We start from the raw sequence: 14986 nt of genomic DNA, 5'->3' as shown, positions 1-14986 counted from the left end.
AGCTATAGGGCAGAAGCTCAGTTTAAATCACTTTTAAATCATGATTATGTCATGTTAGCATCTAGAATGTCTGATTTAATTTGGCTCCATTAGCAGTAAAAGAAAAGGATGCTTCAAGCATTACCTCTCACCACTCTTAAGTAATTTTCTGATGTAGAGGCCAAAAGTTGATTATATTTTCAAAATCTGGGCTATATTTTGTTCCAGATTTGTAACTACTAGCGCTCTTTCTTTCAAACCTGCTTATTTTTATGCTATCTGCCATATAAGAAAAATCTCCTTAATTACTTTCCCAATATTTACTTAGTTGCTTGATCTTCAATGCAGATGTATCCCGGCTTAACTCTGTTATCCAGTTCACTGCAAAACCCTTGAGTGTCTGCCATTTCACTTCTCGTCTCTTAAATGTCTTGCCTGATTGTACCCATTTTTCTGTGGATTAAACTAAAGAACTGATGACATTTCCATCTGATTTTTTTGAACAAAAATCTCATCACAGCTTTGATTTGCTATTTTCTCATACCCCGCTCTAGCTGTTCATCTCTTTAACACACATTTTCATTCTGGTCTGCTTGGAGGTGGCATAAAGTAATGCTTTTCAGGATGGCGTTGTAAGTCAGTTGTAGTTTAACACAGATAGAGCAAAGGAATAACAAACAACTTTCTTACAAAGTGTGCAAAAACTTCCCAGCTTGCTTTTTTCCCTCTTGGGGCACATGAACAGCAATGCTGTGAATGGCAAAGTGTGCTGTGCTGTGGTCATTGTCCACAAAAGGGGGTAAACTGACAAGTGCTATTGGGAATCTCATTCAGATTTTTAATCCTATTTTTGTGATTGTATGCATGTGTGTGTGTGTGTGTGTGTGTGAGGAGTCTCCTTCTTTTACTGATTGCCTCCTGTTAATTGCTAAAAGTCTAACAGCTATACTATAGCAGAAAACATACAACCACCCCGTTTTACTATTTCCTGCTTACTCCATCTTTTCTCATCCAAATTTCATGGAATTTGTAGAGAGGGCTTCAGTAGTTTTCTTTGCTGTTCTCTTGATGCTTGTATCCCTGCCTGCAACCATGATGTAAAGACCTAAATGGAGATACTGTAATCCAAACTGTGTGTCGTGACCCATTAGTGTGTCGGCTGCAGTGTGTAGGTGTGTCGCATGAACACTCCTCATGCTCCTCCCAGGGAAAGGGATTACATTAACCTCTGGTTTGCTAGTAAAACTGAATTGCTGTGTCATGAAATGATGCATGTCTAAAAAGTGTGTTACCAACATGAAAAGTTTGGAAAGCTCTGCTACAACCTGTATTCGTGAGCAATAGCTATTTTTCTTCTTTAGTTCTCTACTGCTGGTGTCTTCCTGGTTCTCCATGAGTGAAAGGGATGGGGACAGCCTCATCTAAGAGAAACTTCCTTTGACTCATGTGCACCATCTAAAGAGCATGCAATACCTAACACTATTGTTTTATCAAAGATACCGTAAGCCACCTTGGGTTGGCAATTTGCCTCAAAAGCTGGGTGTAAACAGTAATGTAAATACTAGAACAAGTTATTTATGCAGAGTAGATTTAAATCTAATCAATTAAGGCAGCTGCCCCAGTTTTCTGCTCTGAGGGTGTAAAATGGATATTGCTCAGTAGCAAATGAAATTCACCTCCACCGTTTAGATAACTTTGGAATCAGCTGGTTTGTAACTTTCAGCCCCCTTTCACTGATGTTTGCAGATCCCAAAAGATGAGCATATCTTACGATTCCTGCGTGCGAGAGATTTCAACATTGACAAAGCCAGAGAGATCATGTGCCAGTCCCTAACGTGGCGTAAGCAGCACCAGGTGGACTACATTCTGGAGACTTGGAACCCTCCTCAAGTACTTCAGGATTACTATGCTGGAGGCTGGCACCACCACGACAAAGGTAGAGTAGCCCTGCTGCCCTATGTAAGCATAGGTTGTTAGCCCATTATTCACTTTGGCTGGTATGTGTAGCAAAAGGGGCCATAGGAAAGGTTCTCTGTAGATTTTTTAAATGTCCCTTGAACATTCCTGCAGAGGTAGGAACAAAATGCTTCTGAATCACTACGCTGTTTTCAAGCATCATTCGGGCAGGATTGAAGTCATGAAAGCATAGTTTTCAGAAACGTGGTCCAAAAGACACACACAGTGTGCATTTGTTGGAACAAGCGAGGAGATGTGTTTGTTATCTCTGCTTCTAAAGATAGTGTTTTAAACAAAATATTGCCACTGTTAAAATTACTCGGCCCCTGAAAGCTGTGCTTCAAAGAATAAAAGGTGGCAATAATGTATTCTGAGAAATTCAGCTTGATTTTTTTAAATAAAAAAACAAGCCTTCATGGTGGGGGAAAAATAATAACGCTTTACTGCATCAAGTTGTGCTTTAAGTGAAATACCTAAACTTTTAAAGGGGCTCACAGCAACTTTTGTCTTTTTGTGTGTGTGCCAAGTATTCTGCTTTCAAGTACTAAAGTTTCTACAGTTTTCTCACAAACTTATAAAAGATTTTATTCAATCCTCAAAGCCACACACTTTGGGTTAAAGAATAGTTTTAGGTTTTCATCTAGCTGCATTCCATTAATAGCTCAGACTGTAGGAATGTTAAGCTTTCCCAAGGCTGTTCTGCCTGAAGCTGCAATTATTCAGATAAAACTGAAAGCTGCAATTATTCAGATAATATTGACCAATACATTAAATTGGTCCTGCAGCCTAATTTTTTTATAGTTTTGTGCCAAGTTGCCAGCATCGTCCTGTTTCCTACAACGTTAATGAGAACATACAAAGTGTGTTTCTTCCTCTCCTTCACCCCAGGATTCTTGCTAATACGAGTTCCTAATGAGGTGATGGAGTTAAGCTATGCCAAAGTTCAGATTTCCTTTGCAGCCAAGGAGCGACAGTTGCTTTCATAGAAACCAAAGTTGCCAAGCAAACACTGATCATTCTAGTTGCCCTTGCAAAACCACAGTTGCCGCTGTTCTTTTTTGTTCAGATGGGCGTCCACTGTATGTGCTGAGACTTGGCCAGATGGACACCAAAGGCTTGGTGCGAGCTCTCGGGGAAGAAGCCTTGCTTCGCTATGTAAGTGCCTTTGATGCCATGTGTTTTGGTAGTGAACACAATGTTCCTGTTTTATAGCTCTGCTTCGCATTAGAAAGATGAGCACACTGTGGCTGTCTTCGTCAATCTGTGTTCCTTTTTCACACTGTTCTGCCAGAATATCAGAAGTTTTGTTTTGTTCTTTGTGAGTTGGGTGGAGTTGTCTTACTTTGTGGTTTACATATGCAGGAAGGTGAGGTGGTGGAATCCTGAGGTCAGAGAGTGGCTTGCATTACCTCCGGTTGTAGGTGGTGGTGTTTTGTTTTTTTTTAACGTTCCCATTTTAAAAATAAAAATGTCAGCATTGCAAAGGGGGAAAAGAAGCACATTAGGGGAGAGTTTCTAAGCCAGCTTGTTTCCCATTTGCCAGGTTTCTAGTGTGTGCATGGGGATTTGCAAAAAGGCGATTTCCTCACTGTGAAGTAGAACAGTCCACTATATTACCTCATCCCATAACATTCTGTGGTATAGCCAGACAAAAAAGTTATGGAGTTTGGTCTGTAGTTTTTCCCTGGGCCAGCGCTTGCAACTTTTTATCATGCAGCAGTTTGTCTGATTAAAGGGAGGGGAGAACTACGTATGTCACTTTGAGCTCCTTGGAGAAAATGTGGAATATTAATGCAATCAATCCAGCTTTATTAAATACCTGTTCTTTGTCAAGAACGTAATCTATTCAAGAATGGACTAATGAAGGGGGCAGAGGGGTTACATTATTGGAAAACTAGCACATTTTGTTAGACTGAAAATAACAAAGAACTCCAGTTTCCGTGCATATAGAATTCTGGCTGCTCCCACCTAGCCCAGGCCTTCCATTATCCAGAGGAATTTCATATTCTAAAGTCTTTCAATGGTATACTTACTCCAGTCTCTCTCCCCCACAACCCTACCTCACATTCCTACCACATTTGCCGGGGGGGGGGGGGGGCTCAGTTCAGTTTCTGAGACTTCCAAACATGAGGATGGGTAGCTTTTTCTATTATTGCTGACAAACATAAAGCAGAAACATAACACAGAAATTAAGTTAGGGGAACATCAGAAAAGTCTGTAGAATCAGTGAATTGGGAAAGCAGGAACGGGATGATTATCTCCTTTCAAAGGTAAAACAGAGATGATAGAAGCAGTTCTCTTTGTCCCGATTTTCACCATGGCTATTCTGCCACAGCATCTCTGCAATATGCTTGTTTCTCATTTTTGTTTGTGTGTGTTTAGGTTCTCTCTATTAACGAAGAAGGACTGAGGAGGTGTGAAGAAAATACAAAAGTGTTTGGAAGACCTATAAGGTAAAAGAGAATAACTGTTAAATGAAATATAATGATTAGTTGAATGCGAAGTGTTGAGAGACTCCATGCTAATCACTCTAATATTGATTCATATGTTAGCTAAGGGGATATACTTGTGAAATTCCTGTGTATGAGGGCTCCAACCTATCCCCGTGCCCACAGATGCAATGGCACGCCATGTTTGGCCACTGCAGTGCATCATGCCCAAAGCCATGATTTCAAAGTGAGGTGCATGGCCCACAAATGAATTAGGAGGACACATCTCACATGAGTTTCAGCCAAACGTTTAGGAAAACATGGAAAACGGCTTTCCAGGCCTTGTGTGGCACTTGGAAGTAGATTTTCGCCTGTTCCACATTCAGGGCGAAGACAGGTTGTCATCCCTCACACCCAGAGTATAGATGAAAGGGAGTTTTGTGACACTGGGGACTCCCTTGAACAGGCATGGCCAAACTTGGCCCTCCAGCTGTTTGGGGACCACAACTCCCATCATCCCTAGCTAACAGGACCAATGGTCAGGGATGATGGGAACTGTAGTCCCATCAACAGCTGGAAGGGCAAGTTTGGCCATGCCTGCCCTAGAAGCTTTGAATGTTGTCAGTTTAGTGATGCACCCAACAGCGTAAGGCAAGGAGAGCTAGAGTAAAACAGCTTTCTAGTGATTGATACAAACCTCTTCAGCAAATCTGATTTTGGGGGAGCTGTGGGGAGGTTTTTGTTTTGTTTTAAAAAGACACATTTAGTGAGTTCATTGCCTTTGCTTTGGGGCAAACAGTTGTTGGACCTGTTTGGTGGATCTGGAGGGCCTGAACATGCGGCACTTATGGAGGCCTGGCGTCAAGGCTTTGCTAAGGATCATCGAGGTAGTCGAAGCCAATTATCCGGAAACCTTGGGGCGCCTCCTCATTCTGCGAGCTCCCAGGGTGTTTCCAGTCCTCTGGACACTGGTACGTTCATTTGCTTTTGTTTCCCTTGGGACCTGTACTTTGGAAAATGGGACCCAGCCCTGTACTATAAAATAGCCATGGTCAACACTTGCAACGTTGTTTTTTTATAGGGAGCATCATTTCTGTAACCAAAAACAATCCAGTTACATACAGTAGTAATGTGGCCTGGTGGAATAGTTCACCTCTTGAGCATGCCACTTTTATGAGTATCACCAATAGTAAAAGTATCCTCTTGAAGCCATTTGAGGATCCGGGGACTGGACTCACTTGGTGTCAACAGCCTTCTTGGCAAGTGAGTCAGCTCACAAAGTTGCAGCCAGGCAGAGCCACAGGGAGAAGCAATTGGAGGCTGTAATCTACCCCCTCTAGAAAGAGGAGTGGCTGCACCCTGCTCATTTAGGTATCCCAGAACTTCCCACTGTGTCTCTGAAGCTGCCTCTTTCACCTCAAAGCCAATGAGCTACCTTTTTAACTTAGTATTTTACTTGCAGGTCAGTCCATTCATTGATGACAACACAAGAAAGAAATTCCTGATCTATGCTGGCAATGACTATCAAGGACCCGGTGGGCTGTTGGATTACATTGACAAAGAAATCATTCCAGATTTTCTTGGTGGAGAATGCATGGTTAGTAAACAGTAGTTGTAGCAGAACTGCTTTCATTGATTATTTTCTTTATTCCATAAAATTTCTACACTGCTTGTTTGTAAAAACTACCACCACCCAGAAGTGGGGCACAGCAGATAAAAATAAAAAATGTACAACCCTATGTTAAAATATGCAAACATTTAAATACTAATACAGATTAAAATTACTTTAGCTTTCTAAACATCTGGGTAAAGGTAAAGGGACCCCTGACCGTTAGGTCCAGTTGCCGACTACTCTGGGGTTGCAGTGCTCATCTCACTTTACTGGCTGAGGGAGCCGGCATACAGCTTCCGGGTCATGTGGCCAGTATGACTAAGAGCAGCATACGGGAACGCCATTTACCTTCCAGCCAGAGCGGTACCTATTTATCTACTTGCACTTGACGTGCTTTCGAACTGCTAGGTTGGCAGGAGCAGGGGCTGAGCAATGGCAGCTCACCCTGTCGCGGGGATTCGAACCGCCAACCTTCTGATCGGCAAGCCCTAGGCTCTGTGGTTTAGACCACAGCGCCACTCACGTCTGGGTAGGCTTGTCTAAACAGTAATGTTTTTAGCAGGTGCCGGAAATAGTACAGTGGAAGGCACCTGCTTAATCTCAATAAGCAGGGAGTTCCAAGTGGAATTGAGTTCTTACAAATGCAGAACAGATATTATGTGGCAACCTGTAAGTAGTGGCAGTTACACTGATCCAAGCGGTCGAGTGGCCATGTGTAGGGTAAGGCGATCTTGTAGGCAAACTGGTCCCAGGTTGTTACGGGCTTTATATACGAATAGGAACACCTTGAACTTGGCCCGGTAGCAAATGGGCAACCAGTGCAGATCTGGTATAACACAGAGCAGAGCTGTGCTATATGCTGACATCGGGCCTGCACTCTTGCTATGGCATTCTGCACTAACTGCACCTTCGGGATCAAGCACGAGGGAAGCCCCACTGTCAAGTGTGTAAACCCCCCCCCCCACTATTCCCTACATTCAGATAACTCAATCAGTGGAGCACACTGCAATTCTAATTAACAAATGCATCTAGAATCACTGGTTCCCTGAAAGGTTGTTTATACTCCTGCAGTTCTCAGGGTTACCCAACTCTGCTAATGATCACCTTGTGTGGCTGTTGCCATTTTGGCTGTAAAAACAACAGCACCAGGTGAATCGCATAAGAATATGGGGTGGAGGGTCTAACCCACTATATAAATTTTCCAAACAGACAAACTTGCAGTTTGGTCTTGTTGAACCAATATGAAATTGTAAGGGGTGGGACACACACACAGTTTTTAAAAACCAATTCACATGTGTTCTTCGGTGTCTTTGTTCAATGATAACTCACATCCATTAAGAGCTTTACTTCTGAGCAGATTCTTTCTGAGGTGTGATCTGTTTGAGTAGAGATCTAATTCTGATTTTTCTCTCCCTTCCACCTTAATTAACTCTCTGAAGTGTGAAGTTCCAGAAGGTGGGCTGGTTCCCAAATCTCTATACCGTACAGCAGAAGAACTGGAAAATGAAGACATAAAGTTGTGGACAGAAACAATTTATCAGTCTGCAAGCGTCTTCAAAGGAGCTCCCCATGAGGTGACTTTCCTTGTTTTCTTTCTTGCATCCAATTGTCTATCCATGACAGACAAGCTCAGGTCTTCATTGGTTTGACATGGGCTTCATGCCAACTTTGTGCAATTAGAGGTGCTTCAGATGATATTTCAGCTGGTCCACTCTCAAAATAATTGTTCAGCTCAGTAGAGGAATCATCTTCTTCTCTTCCACAGTTAGAAAAATGCTACCTTAAGCATTTTCTATTCACAACGGAGGAGCTCAAATCTTATTCAGCTTTGTTCAGCTGTTTTGTTAGTAATGCAAGCCGGCCTCACATGAACAGTTATTGGTAAGAGTGGACTTTCTGAAACATCTTCTTAGTTCTTTCTAAGTCCTTTCTTATGAGCTTGTGTTGGTGAACAATGCTGAAATAAGGGGAAGAAGTAGAGAGGCACACAACTCCACCCCCATTTTTAGTCTAACATTGCTTCCCTGCAGTCTGCTAAAAGTAGTAGCAAGGGGGCTGCCTCAAAAAGATAAGGGGGTCAAGCCCTTCTGGCCCACCTGTAATTTGAGCACTGCTCAAATGACTGTTCCTAATCCTGCTGTGAAGGCAACCCTTGACTCCCCCTCCCTTACTAAACTTTTTTTTTGCAGAAAACAAGATGCGGTGCACTTTGAATATACTCAGTTGGTGCCTGTAGCATACTTTTAATCTACATTTTTATTATGTGGTAACTGGAAGAATATTGATGCAGTTGAGCCACCTATTTTCCCCCAGCAGCATTTATTGAAGGGCCAGTCTTTTAATCTGCATTTCCTTAAAGCAGCAGGACAGAGATATGCTAGATGTAGAAACTGTCTTTCGATCACTGGAAAGCCTATATTATTGCCTTATTACTTGGCCTTCACCTTAAGGTCCCAGGGCAGGTTACAACAATTAAAAACACATCATCATTAAGAAACCTCAACATTGCAAAAAACCACAATCACAAAAATTATCATCTAATAAGAATAACAATAACATCTAATGAAAAGTAACAAAAGTTCAGACAATTGCCTATATTATATTTATACTTCCCTGAATTAGAAGTATTCTGCATTAGAAGTATTCAAGGCTGTTTTTTAAAAAGAGATTACTTTTCCCATGCCATCGGATGCATCCAGTTAGATGCTCTCTCATGCTGCTTTAACATCCAACTATTGACAAACAGCGAGCTTTCAAAATGGCAGAAAGGGCTGCCATATCTCCTTGCTGTCATAAAGCCAAGGGTGAATTCGTTCTTCCCCAACCCCCTTTTCTATGGCTTCTGAAATAACATGGTTTTTTATTTATTTAATTGTAGGGCCTAAATGAAAATTGACTGTGTAATTTGACTTTGTACTGCTTTTTAAAATGTTTGTTTGTAAATGTTACGCAGTTGGATGCAGAAGCAATTAAACTCTTGCATCTGGTTACAGAATCCCTCATAGCAGGTTTTGTAGCAAATATAAACACAGAGGGTTTCTACGCCAGAGCATTCAAAGTGTGTGGAATTTGACAGCAGCGCCAAATTGGCTCTTCTCGTTGAAAGGCTTTTTGCTTTGACCGAGCTTTTAATATAATTATCCTCCAACTCTCTAGATCTTCATTCAGATTGTGGAAGCTTCGTCTGTGATCACCTGGGATTTTGATGTTTGCAAAGGTGACATTGTATTTAACATCTATCACTCCAAGAGAGCACCACAGCCTCCAAAAAAGGACTCCCTGGGGGCCCACAGCATTACTTCTCCCGGTGGCAATAATGTGCAACTGATAGACAAAGCCTGGCAGCTGGGGCGGGACTACAGCATGGTGGAGTCTCCGCTTAGCTGTAAAGAAGGGGAGAGCGTGCAGGTGAGAACCAGCCTCTTGGCAAAATCCATGTTGTTAGGTTACTTTCAACTGGCTTCTACCCCAAACAGAAGTCACTGGAATTGCTAACAAGAGACTACAGCAGGGGTTGGGAAACCCATGAGACTCTTGATATCAGAGTTGTGGGTTTGAGCTCCACATTAGGCAAAAATCTCCTGCATTGCAGGAGGTTGGACTAGATGTCCCTCTTGATCCCTTCCAATTCTATGCCCTTGGAGATGTTTTGACTCCCAATGCAACATCAACCCCAGCTAGCGTAACTTAAGTGATGATGGGAGCTGTAGTCAGTAATGCCTCAAGGGCTACAGGGTTTCCATCGCTGGACTACAGCACTCTTGGGGTGAGCTATCTGATCACAACCAACAGTAACTGGGCAGATCTAAGAGAATTCTTAAGTTCCAATGAATAGTTGCCTTGCGTCATGAGTGGCCTTACTGAATGTATGTAGCCTTACTGTTTGCTGTGGAATGGTAAGGGATTTTAGGATGGTGCTGGTCAGTTTTTAAAAGGAAAGCCCTGGGATTGCCAGCCACTTCCTATCCCCAGATATATCAATCAAGTATTTGAGAAGATGATCCAGCCAATGGGGGTTGGGGGAGCTGAGTATCACCACAACTGTAAGGCTGAAACACTTTGCAGCCCATCAGTTTCCCACAACACTAAAATGGCCACATACAACATTTTGAGAGGTGATTATCTAGCTGTGAGTCCTGGAAGACCTGGTTCCTATGGTCCATCTGGGGAAGGTGGGGCCTTGACTGACTCCAGCTATAAAGGCTAAACCTTCTGTTCAAGTTGCCTACAGACCACCTGCATGGGGTTTGTTTCAGGATTGTTGTTGGAGTAAACAGTTTTAGAGAAGATTTATACTGTTGCTTCTTCACTATGAGTCACAAACCAGAGTTGTGAATGAAGCTCATTGGGATTCCCTCCCCCCCCCCCCGCTTTGCTTTCAGGGGTCCCATGTGACAAGGTGGCCTGGTTTCTACATTCTCCAGTGGAAGTTTCACAGTATGCCTGCTTGTGCTACAACCAGCTTGCCTCGTGTGGACGATGTCTTGGCATCTCTACAGGTCTCATCTCATAAGTGCAAAGTGATGTACTACACAGAAGTAATTGGGTCAGAAGATTTCAGGTATGCTTAGCTGTGCCTTTGCAGGCACCATGCCAGGGAAATCCCAATGGAAAGACCCCTGAAAGGAAAATCAAAAATAGTTCTTATGATTTGCTTGGTTGAAAGGCAATACTGTGAAGGCCTTTTAAACATGGAAGAAGGGTCCTTGCAGTTCTGCCACTTTGCCAGAATTGCTTAGAACAGCAATGTTGTGAAAGTACTTACTGCACATCAAATACGAGTATTAAGTAAAGTTGGCAGGAACTAGGGAAGTGAAAGGGGGAGGGAGGTGAAGCTATTGTGAATGGAGTTACCTGACCACCAAGATCAGGGATGCAGCAGTAAAACTGCTAGCATGTTTGCAAAGCTAAGCAAGGTCCAGTATGGTTTCGAATTGGAGGGAGGACCATGTGCATTTTAAAGGGTTGGACTAGATGACTGTTGGGATCCATTTTAGCTCTACAGGGCTCTAAAGCTGAAAGGATCCTAAAACTGCAAGTGTATTTTGTGAAGGAACAGATTCTCATGAAGCTGAACTCGTATGTGAAATGCCTACTTGAATACCTCTAACGGTGGTGGTGTGCAGAATGGGTCTAGAATAGACAACCTGAAAAGTTGGTTGCCCCTAGTCTCAGATGCAGTTGGGCCCAAGGATCACAAAACTGCCTCACTCTAGCTGCATAATATTGTGCAAATCCATTGGTATATTTAAAACCTCTTGCTTTGGATACAACCTGCATTTAAGGAGAGCTTTTAAACAAAATACCTGGTTCTCATTCAACATGGTCAGAAGTGAAAGAAATCTCTTTCCCTATATCTGAACATTATCTTGAATTCAAATTCTTCCAAGGGCATTAAGGACTGAGAATTCTTAAATATTTTCCTACTGAATGAAGGGTTAAATTGGAATTTAGATTGAAGAAAAGAACCCCCCATTCACTCTGGTTTCTTGGGATTACTTTACCATGTAAATCAGAGATGAGCAACTTTTATTATTTCTGTTGAGGACAACATTCCTTTTATGGGAGCTCATATGCTGGTGGTGGGCAGAGCGTATATAGAGGGTTTTTTGTAAAAAAATAAATAAATAGTGCAACAAACCAATACAGCTACTGTTCTGGAAAGCACAGGATAATGCCAAGGTTGCAGGTTCAATCCCTGTATGGGACAGCTGAAGAATGCATTGCAGGGGGATGGACTAGATGGTCCACAGGGTCCCTTCCAACTTCTGTGATTCTATGTATGAGAGACGGAGCTTCCACATAACCAGGATAATTAACAAAAGCAAAACAAAAACTCCAAAACACAAGTTTGTATACTACCTTACTATCTGTCTCTTTTGCAGAGGGTCCATGAGCAGCCTTGAATCAAGTCACAGTGGATTTTCTCAGCTCAGTGCTGCTACAACCTCTTCCGGCCAGTCTCACTCCAGCTCCATGATTTCCAGGTAGTGCCACTGCCAGCCAAAAGCCAGTTGATGAGATGGCCGGAGCCTCGTCTATGGCAGTCAACTGCAATACAGCTTAATCATCGGTGACAATTGCAAAAACAAAAAAAAACATGTGGAAGGCCTTTTTATAGATAGTAAAGTAGCTGTCTGTGCATTTAAATATACTGGTTTTGTTTTGAATTAGAGCTGAAAGCGTATCCAGTCTTAATGCGGTAACCATAGTATTTCCCCCCTTCCCCAAACATAAACATGCTTGCACAAATCCTAACCTGGACATGCAAAGGCTGTTTTGCAACGAAAGGCGTAATCAGTGTGGTTGAGAATTTATTTTTTAAAATACCATCCTTTCAAGACATTTTATAGTGCATTAGAAATCTAACCTAAAGCTCCTGCCAGTGAGGTTCTCACAAAGCTCAAAAACACTTCCTCTTCTCGTGGCGCTGTGAGAGTCTTCCTCTGCTTCTGCCCAGCATTTAAGTATAGAGAAAGGCAGTAGCTAGAATACTTGACATTTCATGAAGTGCCAGCGGGTGCCTGGCTGAACTGCTTACCTTTTTCTCTAGCTCTGTCATAGGTGAGTGCTGCCTTCGGCGGAGGAAGCAGGATTTCTGGCCTTCTCAGGCAGCCCTTTTGACATTCATATATTTCACTAAATCTCACTGCTAAGGGCTTAATAACTCCAGCTTTGGGCATTGAAAGGTTTTTCAGGTCTATAAAGAGTTACACCTCTTAGCACTGAAGAGGACAGAGCAGACTCTTCTCAACATCCTAAACTTCCGGAGCCCCATTTCACCATGCCCCAACTTGCAACTTTTCACCCTGAGCAACCCCCCCTGAATGCTGGCATCTCTTCTGCCAAGAGCTGAAGAGTGGAAGGGGGTGGCTGCTCTTTTCTCACGTTCTTATCTGTCCTACAACTGCAATGGAAATCTCACATGTCACTAAGATGCCACCGCATCCTGTCCAGAACACAAGTGTAATCTGCTGTGGCTACAATTATTGCAGCTCCAATTTTCCTATAACCAGGGCTTTAATTACTATGCTAAGTGCTCTTTTAATCACCCTTCCCCTGCTACTTCCTTCATATTTGAGAGACTTCAGCTTGAAACCTTGCATGTATTTTTTGGAAAGCTCAAAACATTCAGCCAGTCTTAAGTTTGCTGTGTTGCATCAGACCTTAGTAGCCAGCTAGTTAAAACATTTCAGAGGCTGCAAATTACTTGGAAAAGCGGGTAACGGCTGAAGTTGTATCCTCTTCAACCCACCCCAGATCTGAAATATATTTAAAATAAAAGCCCCTTGTTTATAAATAGAACTAGGCCAGAGAAGGAGCTTGTAGAATATGATGGTGCTGTGCTCTGTGGAAATTGGTTTAGGATCAGGGTGCCAAATGCCTATGTTCGTTTAAAGGCTGTAAAATGCTGACTAAAACAGTTTTCCGAAGAATTAGACAACACTTGTGGTGTTTGAAGTATTAGGTCAAGGTGACCCTTCAAGTATTGGTCAAATTGTAGGAAGGGTGGCAGAATATACATTAGGTCACAAACTCACACATGCTCTCTGTGATAGCTGCTTAACTAATAAGACACCCCCCCATGATTTCAGAAGTGGTTTTAATGCTTGATATGCAGTCATGAACATAGCTCCTGCCTCAAAGCAGCATAGTGCCATGTGCAGCCAGTTAGTGTTCCTGGTGCAAAAGGGCATGTCCTCTTTTTTCCCCACTTGTAAGGGATGGTCCCCTCTTTCTCTCTCTCTCTTTTTCTCTCAGATGGCGATTTTGCTGACAGCTGTAAAGAAACCACTTCACTCAACAGTCCACATCAGCTCAGAGATGTCTGGCTTTGTAGTTACAGCCACTTCTCCTGTCTGAAGATCTAATAAGTTTGCTCAGAAGTGTCCCATATGGGGATACTTTTTTTCCTAGAAGTCAAATGCATCTTTCAGAGCTCAAAGCACAAACACTTGAGGGGGTCCATACATCACAAAAAGCAGCATTTTTAAAAAATGGAGTGCCATGGCAACTATCACCTACCCAACTTATCCTCTTCTTCATAGTGTGTGGTCCTACCTACGCGATCCTTCCTTCCTGTCAGAACTGATAATTCTGCTGGTCCTACCTTTACTGAACTTAACAACTTTTCCCCTCTCTCCTCATCTGTATTCATGAACTTCATATCAATTTCTGTAAATGTTTTGTAAACATATTACCTCAATCTTGGTAATAAGATAACGGTCTTTAAAAGATTTTTTTTATTTGTATCAATAATAAATGTGAACTGTTTGGGAAAACAAGTCTGAATTATTTCTTCCCAGCTGAAGAAGAGGTGGTATAACAGGGCTGAGCTGAGGAAAGTCAAACTACTGAATTCTCAGTGCCGTATATGACTGCCCCCTTTTTTCTTTTACCTCTCTGGGGCTTAAGGCAGGCGGTACTTCCAGACCTCAAAGGGCTCTTCTCTAAGGCCGCTTTCAAATGGAGGATTTCGGAGGATTCCGCTGCACTGATCCAATGCATTCTTCATGACTTTGGGCCAATATCAATCTCTGATGGGTGTGTGTTTGTGTATACACGAACACGCAAACACAAATCAATATTTTTTAAAAACACCTCACTATGGAAATGCAGCTGGCAGGCCTACTACTGTATTCCATACTCAAGCTCTCTTTATTCATGTATTACAAGCCCACCCCCTTAAATAGTTTGTGTGATTACAGCAAGAGAGGCTAGCTATCCTCTACCATTAAGCAGAATGAGGCAAACACTTCAGGCAGAATATGCTAGGAGGCAATAGGGACAGACCCTGGCAATTCTCTTTGGTTGGGAGGTGCCATACACCCAGTCCTGCAGCCCTTGAACTAGCTTGCTTTCCTCAGGTGCACTGAAGGAGATTCCCATGCCAGCCCACTTGGCTACTACATATGGAGTGTCCATAGGAATTGCCACCATGCCCTTTGCCCCAGGCAGCAAATTATTTTGGGCTGGTCGTGTGTGCGTGTGTTGGGAGCAGGGGTGGGGA

At 42.7% G+C, this 14986-nt stretch overlaps 1 protein-coding gene and 1 long non-coding RNA gene across 3 annotated transcripts in view; one reads left to right on the top strand and one right to left on the bottom strand.

Annotated features, from left to right (window-relative positions):
- SEC14L1 (SEC14 like lipid binding 1) overlaps nucleotides 1-14258 on the top strand; it is a 36457-nt gene extending 22199 nt beyond the window's left edge. For both annotated transcript variants that reach the window (XM_083597883.1, XM_083597882.1), the window contains exons 8-17: nucleotides 1726-1915; nucleotides 3002-3090; nucleotides 4318-4388; nucleotides 5164-5335; nucleotides 5827-5961; nucleotides 7416-7550; nucleotides 9133-9384; nucleotides 10359-10537; nucleotides 11862-11963; nucleotides 13738-14258. In XM_083597883.1, coding sequence (XP_083454009.1) covers nucleotides 1726-1915; nucleotides 3002-3090; nucleotides 4318-4388; nucleotides 5164-5335; nucleotides 5827-5961; nucleotides 7416-7550; nucleotides 9133-9384; nucleotides 10359-10537; nucleotides 11862-11963; nucleotides 13738-13753 — 1341 coding nt within the window. In that variant the 3' untranslated portion in view covers nucleotides 13754-14258. The remainder of the gene's footprint in view (nucleotides 1-1725; nucleotides 1916-3001; nucleotides 3091-4317; nucleotides 4389-5163; nucleotides 5336-5826; nucleotides 5962-7415; nucleotides 7551-9132; nucleotides 9385-10358; nucleotides 10538-11861; nucleotides 11964-13737) is intronic.
- On the bottom strand, nucleotides 3960-11973 carry LOC310755345. Its single transcript, XR_014544312.1, has 3 exons — nucleotides 11839-11973; nucleotides 7306-7472; nucleotides 3960-4381 (listed from the first exon to the last, which is right to left on the bottom strand). It is a non-coding gene; the product is annotated as an uncharacterized lncRNA (long non-coding RNA).
- Nucleotides 14259-14986: the final 728 nt, after the last annotated feature.

Source organism: Podarcis filfolensis (genome assembly GCF_964270895.1).
Source record: "Podarcis filfolensis genome assembly, chromosome: 2".
NCBI classification, from domain to species: Eukaryota; Metazoa; Chordata; class Lepidosauria; order Squamata; family Lacertidae; genus Podarcis; species Podarcis filfolensis.
The sequence above is the reverse complement of the archived record's forward strand: the minus strand, read 5'-3'. Positions and strand labels throughout refer to the sequence as shown.